The following is a 21,971-nucleotide window of genomic DNA, read 5'->3' as shown; positions in this document are numbered from 1 at the left end:
GGGGAGCCGGGCGCTCCCCGGGGGAGGTGAGCTGGCGCCGCGCGGGGGCGGGCAGCGGGAGGGGGGCGCTGCCTGCGCCCCTGGTGGTGGTGGGGCCGTCAGGAGCCGCTGGGGATGGAGATTGATATTGGGGCCCCTGGGGCTCCCCTAGACCCACTCACTCTTGGCAACCGCGCCTGGAGATCCCGGTCCCCGCGCCCAAGGGCTGTCGCGGTGTTAGCGGGGCCTCCTGCCGCTGACTACCCCATTAGAGCTCGGGGACCCTGCCGCCGTCCTGCCTCCCTTCTCTTCCCAGCTGAGGCTAGAGCTCCGTACCCCCCGGAGTGCTGGAGTTGGGGGGTTCAGCGCAAGCGGGGCGCAGAGGGTGAGTCGTCCCCCTCCTAGGTGCACCCACGGTTTCGGCGCCCCCTATTTGGAATTAGGAGCCCCCCTCCCCCTTCTCCCGGGAGCTCTCCTCCCACGCGGCTCGTGGGGGCGTCCCGAGCCTGCAGGAGGACTCCCCGAGCTGGGAGAAGCAAAGCCCCCAGACAGAGGGCAGGGTGTGGCCCCATAGCCTGAGCTCACGGTTTCAGCCCTCCGGCTCGGCCCACCTTGGGGCTGAGTCCACGATCCTGGCGCAGAGCTCTGGGCTGCTGCCTCCCTAGCCTGAGCAAGTCGCTCCCAACAGTCCTGCTCTCCGGTGCTGGGCCAGGTGCTGGGAACGCACTCAGTGGCCTCTGGTCAATTCCAGCCCTGGGGGATCCTTGAGAGAGATCCAGTCAGGCTCAGCCCTGGGCTGCTCCCTGGAAACGAGCATGGAAATAAGGCACCCCAGCAGGCTCTGGACAGCTCTGCAAGGCACTTTGCCTCTCTGAACCTCAGTCTCCTCATCTGTGAAATGGGGATAAGAGCCCCTGCTGTGCAGAATTGCCAGGAAGATTCAGTGAGTGGGTGATGCTTAGCAAGGGCTCCGCATTTATTGATATTAGAGGGAAGTTGCTGGGCCATGCATCAGAGGGCAGGGGAGTGTTTCTCTGGCAAGCTCGTGGAGAGGCAGGCCTTGAATAATGAATAACCACAAAACTAACAGCTGCTGGCACTGATCAAGCGCTTTCAAATCCTGTGCTCCCGTTGCCACATCTGCTTGAATCCTCCTAACAACATTGTGAGTTACCTACTCTTATTATTCCATTTCACAGATGAGGAAACTGAGGCTCAGAGAGGTCACATGGCTTGCCCGAGGCCCCTCAGCCAGTAAGTGGTGGAACCGGGATTCGCACTTGAACATGAGATGCTGTACTGACCATGGTCTTCTCAGAGCAGGATTGTGACGGGCCTGACCAGGGGGACAGTGGTCCTGGCTGAGGGCACTGCTCAGGCAAAGGTGGGAAAGTGGGGGGTGGGCCTGGGAACTGGAGTGCTCTAGTGTGTCTGGAGCTTGGGGCATCCGAAGGAAAGGGTAGTGAGAGGGGAGGCTCAGCTCAGAGAGGCAGCTGGAATGCTAGAGGCGTCAGGGTAGATGGGGACTACCCAGGGATCTGGATGACTTTTGCCTTAATGGGCTATGAATCTAAGAACAAGCCGCTCTTCCCTTCTGATGAGCCGCAGTTTCCTGATCTGTGCCGCAGGGACTGGACCCTGTGAGAGTCCGGATGAGAGTCCTAGGGGCCTCCCTGCATGGCTTTGAAGGCTGGCTGCGAAGGCTGGCTGCGGAGAAATCTGAAGCTGGGTTTGGGAGGAGGGGGCTCCCGAGGAGAGGGGGCGGGGTTGGGTGGTGGGCGGAGTTAAGACCCAACCAATCAGGAGCGGCGTGGGGGCACCTCCTTTAGCTTGGGGTTCTCTGGCTATTCCTGGTGGCGGTGTAGGAGTAAACAGCTGCTAGGTCAGGGGGCGGAGATAGTGGCGGGAGATGGGAGGCCCCTGGAGGGAAGGACGGAGCTGGGAAGCTCCTGGGCCCCAGTTTCTCTCTCTGCTCACTCTCCTTCCCTTAGTGCCTTCTGGCCTCGAATCGGCTGGAGGTGGCTGGACACAAGTATTTACTCACTTTTGACAGGTGGGGAAATTGAGATCTGCAGAGAAGCTGCGTCCTGCGTGGATGGGCGGGGGGCGTTGGGGAGTGTGGAGCAGAGCTGAGCTTGTATGGTCCCGGACCCCACTGCGCCCCAGGGTGGGGCTGTGATTATAACCATTGGACGGATGAGTCTGAGCCCTTAACCCCCAAGATCTTATTAATGAACAAAGTCAAAGGGGAAAAAAAAGATAAGAATGAAGTCATTCAGCAGTCCTCCTGCACCCATCTCCAGGGCTCTGGAGACACAGCAGAGAATGTGAGGCCCTGTGCCAGCTGCGACCTCAGAGAGCTCTCAGCGGGGAGGTGGCACGCAGGGCACATTCCTGGCCCACTTCAGGCTGGGAGGATGAGTGGGCATGAACAACATTGTGGAGGGTGTCCTAGTCAGAGGGGCCAGTTTATGCAAGACCTGGAAGGGTATGAGTTTAGAGGAGTTTGGGGACCTACAAGGAATGTTATTCCCAGGCCTCAGGAACATAAGACAGGGTTTAGAGTAGGCGTGTGAATGGGGCTCCTGCTGGGTGGGGGGCAGGCCCCCCCAGCAAGGGAGCCAGTTTTAGGCCTGCCAGCTGCCTTCGAGCAGAGTGGGAGAGTGCACGGGCAGAGACAGAGGCAGGGCTCTGCCACCACCTGGCTGTATGACATCAGGCCGGTTCCTGCCGTTTCTGGGCCTCAGTGTCTCCACCTGCAAAATGGGTACAGCCCTGAGCCTTGAAGTCATGGGTGGGTAGGAGGGCTGGCAGGGGTGGGGAGGGTGTAGCCTAGGACCAGCTCGACTTGGGGGAAGGCACCCAGGCCATAACTCTTTCTGTGGCTTGCAGGTGTGATCCCACACCCCTGCCCCCTGGGCCACCTGCAGGGCGCTGGCCCCTGCCCCTCAGCAGACGCCGGAGAGAGATGAGTAGCAACAAAGTAAGTCCCCCTTCATTTCTTGTCCCCATCTCAGCTTCTTATTTCCCTCCGTGAAATGGGCTCCTTTGGACCTGCCTCAGACCCAGGCGCTACAAGTCTCTCTTCCCTGCCGAGAAGCTGCTGATGCCTGGGAGACCCTGGTGTGAGCCCTGCTGTGGCCACTGATCTGTGTGGCCTGGGCAAGCTCCTGTCTCTCTCTGGGCCCAGGTCCACCTCTCTCCTCCTAGACTTGACTGGTCCATCTGTGGTAAAGGGCTGGCTGAGAAGGTGACAGTGGGGGAGGGGGGGGGGGGGGTGGGGAGTGAAGGTGAATGGGAGGTTGGGAGAGGGGGCAGTGGTCAGAGTCAAAAGTGACATGATATTATGAGCATCACTCTGAGGGTTTCAGGGTTCCCCATGATCCATTCATTTATGCTTTCCTGAGCACCTACTATGTGCCTGGCCCTGCACACCCCTTTCCTAGCTGCACTACAGCTTTGGCAGAACCTGGGGGTTGGGGGTGGGGTGATCTGAGTGTGTCTGGGTCCAATCCAGAAAGAGAAACCACTCAGTAGTTTGAATAGAGAAAGTTTAATATAAAGAATTACTAATTTTAATTGTGCATTGGAGTATCAGGGGATTAGAACTCTACAGAATACAGGGGTAGCAGGTATAAGGAGCAGCTACTGGGAATTTCCAGTCGTTAGGACTTGGTGCTTCCACTTCTGGGACCCAGGTTCGATCTCTGGTTGGGGAACTAAGATCCTGAAAGCCGTGTGGCACGGCCAAAAAAGAGCTGCTACCACACCCAGGGTTGAGACCCAGGCTTTGCTGGGCCGGAGAGGGCACAGCTCTGGCCCACTGGGTGGCAGAGAACTCACTGTGGGGCTGTGCTGTGGAAGTTGTCATAAATCCACCTGCTAGGCTACAGGGAAGGCTGTTCACAGGAGATAACTCCCAAGAGATACTTCAAGCATCAGATAAAACTGCTCCGGGGAGGGGAAGCTTACATTTTTTGGGTGTCGAGTGTGCCACGTGAGCGCAACTCTGGAGAAGCTGTGGTTGCAGCAGGAATCAGAGGCACTCTGCTTCAAAACTGCCTGAGGCTGGATGCTGGAGGAAGCTGCTGGCCACTGGGAGAAGCCATGCACACTGTAGAAGCAAGTGCACTAGCGCCAGGCCCAAAGCCCCCAGAACCAGGAAGCAAACTCCCTTCCTCCTGACATGTCTCTCCGGCGCCCTCTACTGACAAAGTTTATTATGCAGTTCGCTGGCAAGGAAAAACCTGTAAAGGGCCCAGATCCGTTTACACAGAGCAGGCAAAAAGAGTAAACCTGAAGCTGAGAAGCAGTACATTAATAACCAGCCCAGGGGGCTCAGCACAAGAAGCCAGGACTCCCGGGTCCCACCTAGCCTTGCAGACCCCAGGCAAATAAATACCAGTGGACACTTCGGATATCACTTTCCTGCCCTTTGCCATATGTTGGTGTACTGACTACCCATGCATCCTGATTCCTGACCAGATCCTTTCCCTTCAGGTTTAAATGAATGGTAAACATTTATAAAGAGTTACTGTTTGGGGGAAGACCTAGACCCTCTCGTTGGAATGTTCCACCTGTCTCCAAGCATCCTTCCAGCTGCAACTGGAAGGATCCTTCTGACCCACACTTCCAATCTCATCCAGCAAACCCTGAGAACCTTCTGTGCTCTGGGCCCAGCCCTAGGAGTTGAGATACAGTGGGGATCAAAGCTGACTCAGTCCCAGCCCTCAGAACTCATGGTTTAATTGAGGGGGACGGCTCTTTGAATGCAGCGTGATTGGTGCTGTGATAGGCGGTGCTCAGGGGGCTGGGGGAGGCCTTCCTGGGGGAGGTAGTGCCTGAACTGGTCTGGAATAAAGAGCAGGAATCAGCAGGCATGGTAGGTGACAAGGAGCCTGCCGGGCAGCTGGGCCCTCACTGGCCTCTCCCCTCTCCAGGAGCAGCGCTCAGCGGTGTTCGTGATCCTTTTTGCCCTCATCACCATCCTCATCCTCTACACCTCCAACGGTGCCAATGAAGTCTTTCATTATGGCTCCCTGCGGGGCCGTACCCGCCGGCCCGTCAACCTCAAGAAGTGGAGCATCACCGATGGCTACATCCCCATTCTTGGCAACAAGGTAGGGCAGCTGCTTTGGGAAACTCCCTGGGAGCTGCCTGGAGACTAATCCTCCCCATTGCCCACCATCGCTGCTCCCACCTCCTTCTTCTCCTCCACCTCTTCTCTCTGCTTCCACCATCCCTCCTAAAGGAAAGGGTGAATCCCAAGAGTCCAGTGCCTTCAGCCCCTTGTTGGCTGTGTGACCTCAGACAAGTACCATGTCTCTCTCTGGGCCTCAGTTTTCTCCAAGGTCCCACCCTTAGTGCTAATATCCTATCATCTCCTGAGTCAGAATCCCTTTGGAAAAGTCTCTGGTTTTCACTGATCTCTGTCTCTGTGTGGGAGTCTACATAGGCTTTCGGAGTAGGACACTAGGGTACTTGACAACACAACAACAGTAACAGTAATGGCTGCCCATTGTCAGTTGCCTGCTGTGCACTGAACACTGTGATCAGCAGTAATCCTCATACCAGCCCGGTGAGGTTAGCATTATCTCCCTTGTGAGGCTCAGAGAGGTGAAGTCACTTGCCCAAGGCCACACAGCAAGGGAGGGGAGGAGCCCCAGGGTATTGCCCCAATGCCTGATGAGCTACAGCTGTGTCAAGAGGCCAACAGTCATTCTGGGGCTTCTGTTGGCCTTGGGTAACCATGAAACTCAGGTTGTGTTTCTGGAGTTCACCCTGTGGTCCTCTGAGCCCTAATGTTTTCCCTGGGGTCAGGGAGAAAATTATTGGCCTCAAGCATGGACTCCATCTTCTAGGAGGAGGTCTCCCCAGGCCCTGCCTACCTCTCTCTCCTCCCTCACTAAAACCCTCATAAATCTCTCGGGGTCTTTGGCATACAGTGTGTTGGTCCTGGGGTTCTGTGGCCATATAGACCTGGGTTCAAATCCTAGCCCTGCACTCCTCTGCTGTATGACTTTGGGGACATCCCTGCATGGCTGTTCTGTTCTTTTGTTCCTTAACTCTGCCCCCACGAGCAGCCTTCTTTTGCTTCTCAACACACCATGGTCATCCCACATCAGAGCCTCTGGTCTTGCTGTTTCTCCTGCTTGAATACTTTCCCCTGCCTGGTTCCTTTTCATCCTTCAGGTGTCAGCTCAGAAAGGCCTCCCCAGGTGACTTTTCTAGGGCAGCTCTCACTCCTGCCACTCTTGATCCCCTGCCCCTATTTTATTTCCTTCCCAGCGTGTTTAACTTACCACCTGGCATTATTTTATCATTTACTTGTACACCGTGTCTCCCCAACCGTGAGCTTCTTGAAGCCAGGAGTGGGGTCTCTTTTGTTCATTGTTCTGCCCCTTGTACTTGGCCATTAGCCAGCTTGCTATAAAGATTTGTTGAATGTTGCATGCGTGGGCCTCAGTCTCCCTGTCTTTAAAATGAACATCGTAATTCCTGCTTCCCGGAGGCCTGGATGTACGGAGCACAGTGCCTGGCGCTGAGTGGTCATAACCGTGTTGGCTTTCCTTACCCCCCCAGACTCTGCCCTCCCGGTGCCACCAGTGTGTGATTGTCACCAGCTCCAGCCACCTGCTGGGCACCAAGCTGGGCCCTGAGATCGAGCGGGCCGAGTGCACAATCCGTATGAATGACGCACCCACCACGGGCTACTCAGCCGATGTGGGCAACAAGACCACCTTCCGCGTAGTGGCCCATTCCAGCGTATTCCGTGTGCTGCGGAGGCCCCAGGAGTTCGTCAACCGGACCCCTGAAACCGTGTTCATCTTCTGGGGTCCCCCAAACAAGATGCAGAAGCCCCAGGGCAGCCTCGTGCGCGTCATCCAGCGGGCAGGCCTGGTGTTCCCCAATATGGAGGCTTACGCCGTCTCTCTTGGCCGCATGCGCCAGTTTGATGACCTCTTCCGGAGTGAGACAGGCAAGGACAGGTACCAACCTCCTGCCCGCTCCCTCTGGCCAGTCCTGTACTCCCTCTCAGCACGCTCCGCCCAGAGGGCCTGTTGCTCCCAGCATGCACTGCTGTGAGGGTGTGGTCACTTCTTGCCACCTTGTGGTCAGGTTTCCTAGGGGAGTTGGCTTCATGTCCAGCTCTTAGCATGAGTCATTTCCAACACGCTCTGCATGGCCTCGTCTCCCCCGGGATGCGTGAATGGCTCTGAGAGACTAGGGCTCCCAGCATGCTCTACTCTAAGGTTGCACAGTCACTCCTAGCATCTTTCTAGGAGAGCTGCCCCATAGCATGCCTCATGGAAAGTGTTGACCGTACCCAGCACATCTTACTTTAAGCACACTGTTGTTCTCAGCATGCTCTATTCTAAGGCTACATCACCCTCAGTATGCCCTTCTCTGACTAATCTCCCTAGAAAAGCTAAGCCAGTGCTATCCAATAGAAACATCATGCAAGCCACACACGTAATTAAAATTTTTATAGTAGCCACATTTAAAAAGTAAAAAGAAACAGGTGAAATTAAATTCAATCTATTTTTACTTAACTCAATATGTCCAACATATAGATGCTGTAAGTATTTTGTTTGATTTATATCTAAATATTTAAAAAATTTTGGAGATACTGTAAATAGCATTAAAAAAATTTTTTTTTGGTTTCCCCTTATTCATTGCTAGTATATAGAAATATGATAGATTTTTGTGTGTTGACCTTATATCCTGTAATCCTACTAAACTTACTTATTGGTTCTGGGAGACTTTTGTAGATTCTTTGGGATTTTCTGTGCAAATGATCATGATGTAAGGACATGCAAATAAGGACAATTATTTTTTCCTTTCCAATCTACATGCCTCATTTCTTTTTCTTGCCTTGTTGCACTGGCTAGTACTTTCAATATAACATTGAATTGTATTGGAAGTGGTGAGAGTAGACATCCTTGCCTTGGTTTCAGGCTTAGGGCGAGAGTGTTCAGTCTTTCGTCATTGAATGTGATGTTGGCTGTAGGTTTTTGAAGCTATGGGTTGAGGAAGTTATTAGGTTGAGGAAGTTCCCTTCTCTCACTGGTTTGCTAAGAGTTTTTTTTAATCATTCCTGGATATTGAATTTATCAAATGTTTTTCTGCATCAATTGGTATTTTATGGTTTTTCTTTTTGAATTTTATTTTTTATACAGCAGGTTCTTATTAGTTACATATTTTATACATATTAGTGTATATATTGTTGGAAGATTTTTAATCACAGTTTCAATTTCATTACTTGTGATTGGTCTGTTCGTATTTTCTATTTCTTCCCGATTCAGTCTTGGCAGGTTGTGCATTTCTAAGTATTTGTCCATTTCTTCCAGGTTGTCCATTTCATTAGCACAGAGTTGCTTGTAGTAGTCTTTTAGGATGCCTTGTATTTCTGCGTTGTCTGTTGTAACTTCTCCTTTTTCATTTCTAATTTTATTGATTTGAGTCCTCTGCCTCTTTTTCTTGATGAGTCTGGCTGAAGGTTTATCAATTTTGTTTATCCTCTCAGAGAACCAGCTTTTAGTTTTATTGATCTTTGCTACTGTTTTCCTTGTTTCTGTTTCATTTATTTCTGCTCTGCTCTTTATTATTTCTTTCCTTCTACTAACTTTGGGTTTTGTTTGTTCTTTCTCTAGTTCCTTTAGGTGTAAGTTTGGATTGTTTATTTGAGGTTTTTCTTGTTTCTTGAGGTAGGCTTGTATCATTATAAACTTCCCTCTTAGAACTGCTTTTGCTGCATCCCATAGGTTTTCGATCGTCATGTTTTCATTGTAATTTGTCTCTAGGTATTTTTTGATTTCCACTTTGATTTCTTCAGCGATCTCTTGGTTATTTAATAACATATTGTTTAGCCTCCATGTGTTTGTGTTTTTTACGTTTATTTTCCCTGTAATTGATTTCTAATCTCATAGCGTTGTGGTTAGAAAAGATGCTTGATATGATTTCAATTTTCTTAAATTTACTGAGGCTTGATTTGTGACCCAAGATGTGATTTATCCTGGAGAATCTTCCATGGGCACTTGATGTTGCGTTTAATGTTGTCCCAGGGGTCTCTTAGGCTGTCTTCATTTCTTTTCCTTCTTTTTTCTTTATTCTGTTCCGTGGCAGTGAATTCCACCATTCTGTCTTCCAGGTCACTTATCTATTCTTCCACCTCAGTTATTCTGCTATTGATTCCTTCTAGTGTATTTTTCATTTCAGTTATTGTATTGTTCATCTCTGTTTGTTTGTTCTTTAATTCTTCTAGGTGTTCGTTCTTTAATTCTTCTAGGTCTTTGTTAAACGTTTCTTGCATCTTTTCGATCTTTGCCTCCATTCTTTTTCCGAGGTAGTGGATCATCTTCACTACCATTATTCTGAATTCTCTTGCTGGAAGGTTGCCTATCTCCACTTCATTTAGGTGTTTTTCTGGGATTTTATCTTGTTCCTTCATCTGGTACAAAGTCCTCTGCCTTTTCATTTTGTCTGTCTTTCTGTTAATGTGGTTTTCCTTCCACAGGCTGGAGAATTGTCTCACATGGTTTTTCTTAAGATTATTAATCTGATGGATTATATTGATTGATTTTTGTATGTTGAATCAGCTTTGCATTTCTGGAATAAACTCCACTTGGTTGTGGGTGTCTTATTCTTTTTATATATTGCTAGACATGATTTGCAGTATTTTGTTGAGATTTTTGTATCTATGTTTATGAGAGATACTGGTCTGTAGTTTATTTTGTACTGTCTTTGCCTGGTTTTGGTATCATGGTAGTGTTGGCCTCAGAAAGTGAATTGGGAAATATTTTCTCTTCTATTTTCTGGAAGAGATTGTATAGAATTGGTTTTATTTCTTCTTTAAATGTTTGGTAGAATTCACCAGTGAAACTGTTGGCCTGGAGAGTTCTTTTTCAGAAGATTTTAAACTATGAATTCAATTTCTTTAAGAATTATAGGATATTCAGGTTATCTATTTCACCTTGAGTGAGTTTTGGTAGTTTGTGGTTTTCAAGGAATTGGCCCATTTCATCTAAATTGTCAAATTCATGTATGTCTTTTTTTGTGGTTTTCTTATTATTCTTTTAATGTCTTCAGGGTCTATGATGATATCCTCTTTTTTTATTCTTGATATTGGTAATTTGTGTCTTTTCTCCCTTCTTTGTCAGTCTTGTGAGAGGTTTATTTTCTTTTAAACTTTTCAAAGAACCACGCTCAATCAAATATATCCAAAATATTTTCAGTTCAAAATGATCAGTGACATATTCTACATTCTTCTTTTCATACTATCTAAGGAATCAAGTGTGTATTTTACACTGACTGCACGTCTTAACCACATGTCAAGTGTTCACGTGTGCCCGCACGTGGCTAGTGACTGCTGTAGTGGGCACACAGCCTGAGGTTCTTGGTTACTTTTTCCATGCCTTGCTCTGAACTTGTGGTCACTTCCAGCATCACCTTCTCTGTTTAGTCTCCCCTTAGGAGTTTTCTCCTAACATGTACATAACTGCTTCTACCTACCATGCTCTGTGATCATGGTTACTCCCAGCCTGCCCAGGTGTGACCAGTCTCCCCAGGAGTTAATTCCCAGCATGCTGTGTTCCTATTCCTCCCCTCAAAGGAGCAGACCCCACACCCCTCATCTCTGTCCAGACAGCTTGCCCTCTGCCAGCTTGCCTGTGCTGCCACAGCAGGGTTGGACAGGGGGTGACTGAAGTGGGGGGAAGGCCCCATGAGTGGGTGGGAGGAGTTCTGGAAAACCCTGTGTGGGTTGACCCTTCCTCCCTGCCTGCATGCCCCCTCATCGTGACCCCTCTCTGCCCCCAGGGAAAAGTCCCACTCGTGGTTGAGCACAGGCTGGTTCACCATGGTGATTGCGGTGGAGTTGTGTGACCATGTGCACGTCTATGGCATGGTCCCCCCCGACTACTGCAGGTGAGCACCCCCAGGGCGATGCCCAGCCATTGGCTGCAGGGTGGAGCTGGGGTCCCAGAAACTTGGCTGGGGTGCCTTCAAGGGCCTCTATTTTATAGTATTCAAACTGCTCTGCCGAGATCTAGGCTCTTTAGAGCTACCCCAGGAGCCTCAATCCCAAGCTTAGCCAGAGTCCAGAATTTGTATATTAATAATAACTATTTTCATTATTACTATATGAAAAGCCCAGCAGGTGACAGCTGTTTTTTACCAAGTGCTGACCGTGTACCAAGCATGGCTTTTTATTATCTCATTTACTCCTTATAGTGACCCTAAGGGATAAGTGCACTATTCTTCCCATTTCATAGATAGAAAAACTGAGCAGGACGTTTTGTGAGTGGCCTCAGTTCCCACGAACAGTAAGGGGTGGGGGCCAGGCTCCAGAGCCCACAGTCCTTACCACTACCCCATATTGCCACCCTCTTGGGAAAAGGAAAAGTTTCCACTGCATTTAAAAAAAAAAAAAAGGAAAAAGAAAGTTTGAGAGTCACATACCTAGTCCATCCTACACCCATTTCACAGATGGGGAAACTGAGGCCCAGGGAGGGGCAGGGATTTCCCCCACTGAGGCCCTATAGCAGGTCAGGGGCTGGAAAGGGCAGGGTCCTGCTGGTGCCCACCTTGCCCTTATGGCCCCATCTGCTCTGCCCCAGCCAGCGGCCCCGCCTGCAGCGCATGCCCTACCACTACTATGAGCCCAAGGGGCCGGACGAGTGTGTCACCTACATCCAGAATGAGCACAGCCGCAAGGGCAACCACCACCGCTTCATCACGGAAAAGAGGGTCTTCTCATCCTGGGCCCAGCTGTACGGAATCACCTTCTCCCACCCCTCCTGGACCTAGGCCACCCTGCCTGTGGGACTCTCACAAGGGACACAGGAGAAGTGGGTCTCCGCCCAGCCGCTCGACCAAGGGCCATCGTCTGGCTAATCAAGGCTGGTCAGAGTGTCTTCTGGCCATTCCGGCCTTGAAGAGGATATAATCTCCAGCCGATCAGGGTCTGGGGGTATCTCTTGGCCAATCAGGGATTTGGGCTTCTGTGTGGTTAATCGGGTGTCGAGGGTATTTCTTGTCCAGTCAGGGTCTGAGCATAGTCAATCAGGGTATTTCTGAGTAATCCGAGGCTAATGTCGTGTCGTTTCCCATGAGGCCTTGGTTCAGAGTCTCAGGACAGACTCTAAATCACTTCCTATTGGTTGGGGCAGTGGGGTCCTGTCCCAAGGAGGTGGGAGCTCGTGTCGTCCCCTCACTCCCCAGAGCCAGAAAGAGGTTGTGTGGTGGTGGAAGCTGTCTGGAGCCCAGGCAGGGGCATCTGTGGGATTCGGGGGGTTCCAGGCGTGGGAGGCAGGTGTCCGGGTCTTGGCTCTGCCGTGAGTGGCCTTGGACAGACCCCTTGCCCGCTCTCTGGGCATCCTTCTGCCTGTGTCAGGTTCTAGAGTCTGAGAACCCTCCCACCTCCTCCAACGACCACCTTGGGTCTGTCCTCCGTCAAGATTGGACCCCACCAGCCACCACCCCTTGCCAGAGGGTTCAGCTCTCTGAGGGTCTGGGGTTCCCTTCCCCACCTCCTCCTGGAAACTTGAGGATGTTTTTGCGCAAACTCTCCCAGGCTTTGGGGAACTCTGAAAAGAAGGGACAAGCCTTCAGCTGTTTTCCTAGCCTTTCCGCCCAGCTGCCATTAGCATGGCTCTTAAAGAGCCAGGCCCCCTTTTCTGCCATCCAGCAGTGAGGTTTTCCACCTGTTGGAGGAGCCCTTGGGGCTGAGAGAGGGGGGATCCCCGCCCAACTGAGGTTCCCTGCAGCCCCTTTGTCTGCAGCTGCTGGAGTAGTCCAAGGGTCTCCCCAGACTGGGCCTGGGAAGGCCCTAGGGGGCTGGGAGCTGTTGCCTGTGTTCTGTCCCCACTCTCTCCATCAGGCACTTCATTGCTGGACTTCAGTGGGGTGGGTTTAATCCCTGCTCTTCTGGAGTCTTGAAGAGAAGACTGGAGGAGGCTGTGCAATGGGTCGAGTCAGGTGGAGGAGACGGAGGCCCGCAGTGAGCCATTGCACACTGGGGCAAGGGGTGGGGGCTGTCGACTACCCTAGACTTGGTTTTGTAATGATTTGTACAGGAATAAACACACCTAAGCTCCGGCTGCGTTTCCTGTGTTCTGGGTTCGAGCTCCGCTTTCTCTGGCCCTGCACTTCGGGCCCCGTTGGGACAGTGCCCACACTGTCCAGGCTGGATGCCCACACACAAGCAGGATGTCCAACTTTGTCAGCTGGCCAGTGAGTCATGCATTTCACAGCTTGGGTGGAGACCTGGCAGCCCTGGGGGCTGTAGGTACGTGGGCTTCCGGAGCCAAGCCCACCTGGCTCTTCCAGTCTGGCCTCCCCTTGCCTGTGTGACCTTGAGCAAGTCACTGCCCCTCTCAGAGCCCCAGTTCCCTCTTGGTTGAGACCAGACACTGCTCTCAAGGAGCTCAGGATAGAGGGAGGGGAGGGGCCCCACGACAGGTTCAGGGCTGTAAGGGCCACACAGAGCAACACAGGGCGCTGCGAGCATAGCTTTGGAGGAGGTGACGTTCTTCCAGAGGAAGATTCCTGCAGAGGTTTTGGGGAAGAACTTCCGGCAGGAAGAGAAGGGGGCCGGGAGAGGACATTTCTGTCACAGAAGCATCTGCGGGGGACGGGATGGAGGAGCCCAGAGCAGAGGATTGAAAGGGAGACGCAGGTGATGGGGTCAGAGGTTGGCTGCAGGGGGGTGTTGCTGAGGGCAGGGAGCTGAAGTACCCTTCAGGCCCTGGCAGGAGGGAGCCAGGCAGGGCTGCAGCCCTGGGCCAGGCGGCGTGTGAACTGTGGATCCCTCACTGCTGCCTCTGTCCTCTCAGCTAAAGGGCTTGTTCACTCCAGGTTGGCAAGAGCAAGCGGGTCTGTTACTCGGGGAGATTACAACCTGTTTAGGAAGATAAGATGCCCTTGGGAGCGGAGACCTGACAAAGGGTGACTGTGAGACAAGGGCAGGTGGCCTGCTGGAGATGGAAAAGAGCTCTCCTGGGCACTGGGCCAGCGGGATGGGGGCCACGGAGCTGGCCAGCGGGAATGGCCCCTGCATTTGTCTCAGTTCATGTATACATTGGCTCAATAGGTGGCCACGTGCCATGCGCTGTGTTAGGTGCAATTGATGAGGGAGCGGATGTCAAGTGGGAAGAAGGGCCTGAATGGAAGCCTAGTGGGAGGACCCAAGGCCTCACTCAGTAGGCAGCGGGGCCACAGAAGGAGGGAACAGTGGAAGATGAGACCACCTGGGGCCAGATGGCAGAAGGCCGTGAGTGCCAGTCCGAGGCGGGGCAAAGCCTCGATCTTTCCTGCTAGGAGAGGCCATCCTTGCTCTGACAGCAGCACGATAGGCAGGAGGCTGGGAGGTGGCAGGGTCTAGGCCTGGGGCAACCAGACAGTATCCGAGGGATGAGACTCCTGGCAAAGTCATTATGTGGGGAGCCTAAGGCCCTGCATGGGAAGGGGATATGGGGATACGACACACTTCCAGCCCCACGCAAAGGCTTCTGGGAATCTGGGTCCAGGCAGAGGTTTCTAGGGGGAATTTCTCCCAGAATGCTGTGGCTCTCCTGTCTCCCCACTGGTGGGCATGAAGAGGAGGTCAGCAGGAGGGAGTCAAGAGGGGTTGGTTGCTGGGGGTGGACCCTAGGAAAGCTCAGTTCAGCGTCAGCAGGTAGGACTTTGATGGAGGATGATGAGGGCAGGAGGTCCAGGGTCTGGTCCTCAACCCCACATGCTCTCACTGCCTCAGATGGGATCCAGCCGAGACCGCTCCACTCATGGCCAAAGTTAACTTCCTGAAGACACCTCATCACGGCCAGCTTTGCTCTGAAAACTTCACTGGCTTCCCACTGTGGTCAGGACCAAATCCACCTCCTAGTTTGGGGTTCAGGGCCCTCCCGTGAACTCTTTTACCCAGTTACCCCTGTGAGGCCCCTACCCCCCACTCCTCCTTGGGCGAGGGGGCATCTCCCACCAGCTGCAAACCCCACATGTGCTGCCCGGAGCAGCCACTCCAGCTGTTTCCTGCGGATGCTCTGCGGTCCAGCCAGGCTCGCCCAGGGCAACCCCACACCTGAGCCCCATGTGCTGGACACATGGATCCAGCTGTGTACTTCAGAGAGTGGCCGCCCAAGATATATCGCCTGATGCTGGCTCATTGGAATTCTTTCTTAGCTAGAATATTTTAAAATGTTTTTTAAGACTTAGTTTCATTTTGTATGGTTATGTTTTAGGTATTTTTTTATATTTTAAAATAACTTGAACTATACAAACACTGTAAGATGGAAAATGAGGGTATCACCCAGTCCTATTCCCTGTTGACAGTTTAGGGTTCAATCTTCCAGATTTTTCTTCCGTGTACTTCTTTTTCTTTCCCTCTCTCCCTTCCTTGCTTTTCTCCTTCCCTACTTCTCTCCTTCCTTCCTCCCTCCCTCCCTTCCCCTCTCCCTTTTTTTCTTTCTTAAGATTGTAGCCGGGAAAAAAAAATCCTGAAACTTTAATATCCCAGCCTTGGTGGAAAATCCATAGATCATGCGCAAATGAAATAATTAAAACAGGTACTTAAAATATATTTTGTTCAGTTTGTAAGATTTTTAAGGTTTTTTTTTATTGTGGAAAAAAAGCACATAAGATTTACCACTTACCCATTTTTAAGTGTACAGTTTAGTAGTATTAAGTTTTTCTACACTGTTGTGAAACAGACCCCCAGAAATTTTTCATCTTGCCTCTCTGAAATTCTCCCTTTCCCCTCAGCATGTGATAACTATCATTCTACTTTGTTTCTATGAATTTGACTGCTTTAGATACTTTGTATAAGTAGAATCATACAATATTTGTCTTTTTGTGACTGGCTCATTTCCCTTAGCATCATGTCCTCAAGGTACATCTATAGATGCTTGTTGTATTTTTAAAAAAAAAAAAAAAAGCATGGAGAAGCCTTTAAGGAAGAAGGGAAAGTCCTACCCCCACCCAGGCGATCCTGTGCTCACAACTGCTCTCTCAGTTCTGCTCTAGTTCATCAACTTTAAGATACCGTTGATTTGATTTTAAGACAAAACGATTTCAGAGATTTTTGTTTTGTTTTATAAATTTATTTATTTGTTTGTTTTTATTTTTGGCCGTGTTGGGTCTTCATCGTGGTGCGCGGGCTTCTCATTGTCGTGGCTTCTCTTGTTGTGGAGCACGGGCTCAGTAGTTGTGGCCATGGGCTTAGCTGCTCTGCGGCATGTGGGATCTTCCCAGATCTAAAAAAAAAAAATTTAGGGATAGATTTTACACACATGCGCACATACACATCCGCACGTTTAGAATTGTTTTCATGAAGGTGGGATAAGATCTTTTGCCTCTTTCTCTTGCCCCACCAGCTACACAGACCTCCAGCTTCCTTTCTCCAGCTGACTCTAGGGCAGTTGCCATCTCCCCAGCCTGACTGTCTGTGCCACTGTCCCTCCCATCAGTCAGTCTCCACTGGCACTAGAGAACATCCTGTACACGTTTTGCACCCACTTGTGGGATTCCTAAGAATAGAAAGACACATTTGAAAGTTTGATTGACATCATCAATTTGCTTTCCCCATCATCAATTTGCCAGTTCACACAACCACCTACAGCTTTCGAGAGGGCCTTTCAAACAATTTCTAAGGCAGACCCTCTGACCCACTACTCACCCCTCCCACAAATGGCGAAACTAAAATCCCAACGAATAAGAACCTTGTCTGACGTCACAGGTGGCCGTGCTGGGATCAGGCCCAGGCCTCCTGGAGTCCAGGTTGCTGTTGTTGCTAAGAAACCACCCATCTAAGGTGGTCTCACCCTTCTGATAGTCTCATCCTCTTGCTTAAACACCTTCCATGGCTCTTTTGTGCCTGCAAGACAAATTCCAAATTCAACCCACTCCATCTGGGGCTGCTGCCTTCAAGGTCGTGATGTGGTCTAGTGGTCAAGTGCCTGAGTTCTGAAGATGCATGGTCCTAGGCTCTCATCTCTGTTCTGCTACATCATTGGGCACCTATTGCTGTGTCCCAGTCTTATGCAAAATGCTGGGTAAATACATCACTCTCTACCTGGGAACCCCAGGCAAGTTCTTTTACAACTGTGACCCTCACTTTCCTTCTCTGTGTTTAAGGATTGACAGACATGGTCTGAGTCCAGTGCTCTGCCCGGCACCTGGTGCCCACTGAGTCTCATTAATGGGAGCTGTTCTTTTTTATCAGGATTGCCAGTCCCCCAGCTGGGTGCCCTCAGCATTCTGAATGACCCACATCCTCACACGGCCTCACTGGGAGCTGCCTGGCAGCTGCATGGGAGCAGGGCTGGGTTTTTTTTTTATAATCTACACGGCCACCGCCTCGGAGATGGGTATGTGGGTGGTCTTTGGAGTCCCGGGAAGTTACAGTCCCAGAGGAGCTTTTGGGTCCCTTCCAACAGAGAAGGAGTTCCAGGTGGGTCTTGGCCCAGGGGCCTCTGGGCAGGATCCGAGGAGGGGCTGGGGGACTTTGTCCGCCAGCAAAGCCCCCAGAATCCATGCCTCGGTGCCCTCCATCCCTGGTCCTGGCCTCTCTCTGCCACCAATTTGCTGTGGGATTTTGTGCAAAGAGCCTCTCCTCTCTGGGCATGTTTCCCCAGCTGTCATACAGGAAGCCTGGTCCCGTCCCCCTGGAGTGATGCGGGCACAGTGGGGGTGACGAAGGAATGAAAAACCCTGGGGAGGCTGTAAAGTACCCTACGCGTGTGCAGGCACAGCCACCCGCAGGTGCACGGCGAGGGCACCGGCCTGGCTTCCCATCAGGGCTCCGCTCTGGTCCAGTGCCCGCTCCCTTCCCGGTCCGCTCTCCCTCCCTCTGTCCCTCCCTCCCTGCCATCAAGGAGCGCTGGCTCCCGGCATGCCGTGCGCTGCTGACAGCCTTATAAATAGTCGCCTTTGCGGGCGGGCGGCCGGCGAGGACGGGCAGGGCACACACTGTCCCCGGTGCCCACCCGCACCCCTCCCTCAGGTCAGTGTGTGCCCGTGTGTGTGCCTGTGCATGTGTGGGGGGTGCCCCTGCGGGGAGTGGGGGGTGCGTATTTGTGTGTGTCAGGGTATCCTCGGGGTTTGTGTGGCTGTGTGTTTGTATCCATGGTTGCGATCTGTATGCATCTGCTTGCCTGTGTTCCCCAGGCTCTGCTCTGGGTATTAGTGCCACACTGTGTGTGCCATTGTGGATGTGTGTGTGTGTGTGTGTGTGTGTGTGTGTTGCTCTCCCTCCCAGCCTCCGCGACAGTCACCCCTTTGTCCTGCCGGCACTCTTGGGGCTCCAGGTCCCTGCCCTTGGCACGTCCCACCTGGGGACTGGGGAGGGGGAGCTGTGGCTGGACTGCCTGCCCCGAGCACCTGGGCAGGGGCAGCCTAGGTGATGGGAGGAGCTATCCTGTCATGTCATTTTGAGTGCTGGGGGGATGGGAAGCCCCCTGGATGTTTGGCCCCCTACCCCCACCTCCTGAAAAGCAGGGGCCCTGTGGGAGCCCTGGGACAGCCCATGGAGCCTTTCCTGCGTGCTGCTCAGTTACCTACCTAGGACTCTCCAGCAGCAGCAGGACTGGGCCTGGGGGTACAAGCCCAGAGAGGGTACAGCAGCTGCCCAAGGTCACACAGCTGAGTGACAGAGCTGGGATTTGAACCCTAGCCAGTTGCCAACCACTGGAAATGCTGCCCTTGGTCAGAAGCTGGGAGACCTGGGTCTTGCCCTGGCCTTGCCTTGTGATTGAGATGAAGTCGCTGTCCCATAGGGCCTCAGCTCCCCAGGCCCCTCAGCAGACCACCTAGTCATATTAGGAGTTGCCGTGGCCCTGATTTGGGGACCTTATAAGGCCTGGGTGCGGAGCCCGTAACCGAATTCTGCCCTGGACCCCTGGCTTCTGTGAGGACTCCTCGCAACCAAGTTATTTTGGACCAAGAAGTGGCAGGTGCCAGCAGGACAGAGGGGCTTAGGTTACCGGGAGGGGGCAGGGCAGGGTGGGGTCAGGAACAGCCCTCAGGGTGTCTTCGTGGCAGGCTGTCCCTAGCCTGGGGGCCTCTCCCTCCCCCACCAGCTGCAGAGGGGTGCTGCCAGCTGTTTCTCTTCCTTAAGCACACTTAGCAGGAGAGAGGTTATAACTCGTAGCCCATGAGCAGCGCGACGGTCCGCAAAGCTGCTGAAGGACCTAGTGGGTGCCAGGCCCGGGGCAGCAGAAACCGTAGCCTCAAGTGTGACCCCAGCCAGGCCCTGGAGCAAGTCTCTCCTTCCCTCCCAAGGTGACTGTGAGGATGGAGTGAGGCTCCCGGGGCTATGCTCAGCCGGGGCCAGGCCCAGTGTGGTGGACACAGGCCTGCAGTACACAACAGAGAGGCCCAGTACGGTGTGGTGTGTGTGATGCTGGGCGACGGTCACCTGCCAGTGTGGGAGTGGAGAGCAGAGTCCAGGAAGGCTTCCTGGAGGAGGTGACACCTGAACTGTGTCCTAAACAGTAGCACCTTGGGGAAGGGCATCCAGGTGTTGGGTGCAACATTAGCCGGCCCTGGAGTGGGACACGGTCGTGCTGGGTGAGGGAGCCCGGAGCAGTTCAAGCAGTGACTGATAGGGCTGCAGAAGTGCTGGGGGCCAGCTCGCTGGGGCGGTCAGCTACGTTAGGGTTTATTTTGGGGACTGAGGGGGCCATACATGGAAGGGTTTTTAAGCAGGTAAAGACGTGGTTTGATGCTTGTCAGAGAAAACCCTGCAGTTTGCCTGGTGGGGCACGGAGGTAAGGAGGCCCACGGGAGGCTGGGGCAGTGGCCAGGTCCCCTGCTTGGAACACGGCAATGGCGGTGAGGACACGGACTGGAGGGACGTTCAGGAGGGGAGGGCTGGGGCTCGTGTGTGTGGGGTGGATGTGAGTGGGGAGAAGGGCGTCTGCTCTGACTGCAGCCTCTGGCTGGGTGATAGGGCGCAATGCTGGGGACATGGGAGGGACTGTTTAGAGGCTCGGGGTCTGCGGGGTCTCTGGGCCTGTCCAGGGGCTGTAGATGTTTGGGGCTGGGAGAGGAGGCCTGGGCTGGCTGAGCAGGGATGGGGGTCCTGGGAACCTGACGCCAAAAGTGAGAGGGTGGAGTAGGGGCCCTGGGTGGGGGGCAGGAGGAATGCTGGCCAAGGGTTGAGGGTCAAAGGCCAAGGCAAGAGTGTCTCTGATGTTTGCTGATGGCCTTGGGGAGGGCTGGTGGGTGGGGAGTAAAGAAGTGGGGGCCAAAGATGTGTTGCAGTAACTCTGAAGGCACCGATGGGAAGGGAAGGTGGAGGGAGACCCCTGGGGCTGTGGATGCAGAGTGTGTGTGTGGGGGGTGTCCCAGGAGGCATTGGGCTTGATTTACACACTGAGGGAAGGTGTGGGCAGGGGCCATATCAAGGGTGGAAGTTGGGCCTGTGCAAGGGTGAGAGCCTGGGGACCCCCTCAGCTGAGGACCGTACAGGCTGTGGTCACGTGAGCAGCCCCGCAAATTTCTCTCCCACCCTGGGCCTCTGTGTCCTTTGAGCATCCTAGTCCAAACCTCATCCCAGATGAGGACACGTGCAGCCCCCCTCCCACCTGCCTGCCTCCGGGCCTTCCTCCCGGCCCTGGGGAGCGTCGTCAAGTTGTCGGGCAGATGCAGGACCCAGGGCCTGTTTTCCGGGAATCGCAAGGGGAGCAGCTCAGCAGTTGTTGGTGTGGCTGTTTATGCCCCTCGGTGCTGCCCCCGCTGTCTGGCCCCAGAGGGAGGAGGCAGGGACAGGACAGTGGAGGCATCCAGAGGAAAGGGGACTTTGTGAAGTCCTCCCAGCCTCCTGGGCCTTCCCTGCCCCCACCGGCCCCTCCACCCTCAGAGGACGTCAGGGCCTAGCACACCATGTGGCTGGGCGGGAGCAGAGGCAGGAGAATCCCCCTCACCCTCCCCACCTGTGCCCTTGTCTTGCAGAGTGCTGACTCGGCTCCCCAGACCTCGGCAGGATGGAAGGTACGGAAGCTCCCCTCTTTTCCTGCTCACAGCCTGGGCTTCAGTGTGCCCATTTGTTTAGGGGGTGTGCTTTCAGGAGACATTTGGGGAGGGTTTGGATGTGGCTCTGGGGTTGCTAGAAGGGGCCTATCTGGGGGCCTCCAGCATCTTCCTCAGGCCTCTCACAGGATATACCAGCTCCAGGATTACTTTTAGAAGGGAAGAGGCCTCCTTGAGGCTCCTAAGGGCCCCACAGCTCACCTCCTACACTGGTATTTATAGAGCTCAATCTCTGGCTCTTTCTGGAGAGCAGAGCGGCACTGGTGAGGGAAAGCCTGCCCTGTGGAGAGGCCCCAAGAGTGCAAATGCCAAGGCAAAAAATGACACATTCCTGCCCCTCTCCTGGACCAGCAGGGGTGGGTCTTGAGGATGTCTTGGGCCCTCCTGGCTCCTATAGGCTGGGACCTGGAGGGAGACGTGGGCCAAGAGCCCGGCTGGCCTGCCTCCTGGCAGCACCACCCGTCCCTCCCTGGCGCTGGGCCTCGGCCTGGGCGGCTCTTAAAGGAACCCAGCTGTCCTGGCTGCTGCTGTGGCCTGAGGCCGGCGGTCATCCTTCCACCCCTGGGCCTCTGAACGTCCGCTGCCACTGGGCTGTGGCCTCCCCCCACGCCCAGGCTTGAGCCCATCACATGGCAGCAGGCGATGGGAACCCACAGAAGTCGTTCTTCGGCAGCTCCTCTAGACCTCCAGCCCCGTGGCTGGGAGGACCCCCGGGAACTGCCGAGCTCACCTCCCCACTGGGGCAGGGACTTCTTTCCTAAGTGCACACAGCGAGCTCCTACTTCCCTGAGAAGCGGGGAAGGCCTGGCAGCCTGGGAAGAGGCCCCGGCCGCAGCCCTAGCTCTGGCATCCCTGGAGCAGGCCCCTGCCTCTAGGCCTAGGTTCCCCCCTCTCTGGTGGGGCTATGGTCTTGCTGAGTTCTGAGATAGAGGTTGAAACGTAAGCTCCCTCCCTCTCCGGGGAAG

General features: G+C 53.4%; 2 protein-coding genes across 7 annotated transcripts in view; both read left to right on the top strand.

Moving 5' to 3' along the window:
- On the top strand, window positions 1-13,077 carry ST6GALNAC6 (ST6 N-acetylgalactosaminide alpha-2,6-sialyltransferase 6). 6 transcript variants are annotated; one of them, XM_024762718.1, is made up of 7 exons: window positions 1-26; window positions 1,179-1,363; window positions 2,872-2,962; window positions 4,920-5,099; window positions 6,562-6,968; window positions 10,798-10,905; window positions 11,602-13,077. In XM_024762718.1, the coding sequence occupies exons 3-7, from the start codon at window positions 2,948-2,950 to the stop codon at window positions 11,924-11,926; spliced, it is 1,035 nt and encodes a 344-aa protein (XP_024618486.1). In that variant the 5' UTR covers window positions 1-26; window positions 1,179-1,363; window positions 2,872-2,947; the 3' UTR covers window positions 11,927-13,077. The 6 variants fall into 6 exon arrangements, with proteins under 6 accessions (XP_024618486.1, XP_024618490.1, XP_024618488.1 ...); XM_024762722.1 differs by having other exon boundaries at window positions 7-26; window positions 1,179-1,233; window positions 11,598-13,077; XM_024762717.1 differs by lacking the exon at window positions 1-26 and adding an exon at window positions 213-364 and having other exon boundaries at window positions 1,179-1,233.
- A 4,813-nt stretch (window positions 13,078-17,890) lies between these two features.
- Window positions 17,891-21,971, top strand: part of AK1 (adenylate kinase 1) — a 9,161-nt gene continuing 5,080 nt past the window's right edge. The window contains exons 1-2 of the mRNA XM_024762513.1: window positions 17,891-17,977; window positions 20,929-20,967. Of these exons, the coding sequence (XP_024618281.1) occupies window positions 20,961-20,967 (7 nt within the window). The 5' untranslated portion in view covers window positions 17,891-17,977; window positions 20,929-20,960. The remainder of the gene's footprint in view (window positions 17,978-20,928; window positions 20,968-21,971) is intronic.

Source organism: Neophocaena asiaeorientalis, unplaced genomic scaffold (assembly GCF_003031525.2).
Source record: "Neophocaena asiaeorientalis asiaeorientalis breed wild unplaced genomic scaffold, Neophocaena_asiaeorientalis_V1.1 scaffold78, whole genome shotgun sequence".
NCBI classification, from domain to species: domain Eukaryota; kingdom Metazoa; phylum Chordata; class Mammalia; order Artiodactyla; family Phocoenidae; genus Neophocaena; species Neophocaena asiaeorientalis.
The sequence above is the reverse complement of the archived record's forward strand: the minus strand, read 5'-3'. Positions and strand labels throughout refer to the sequence as shown.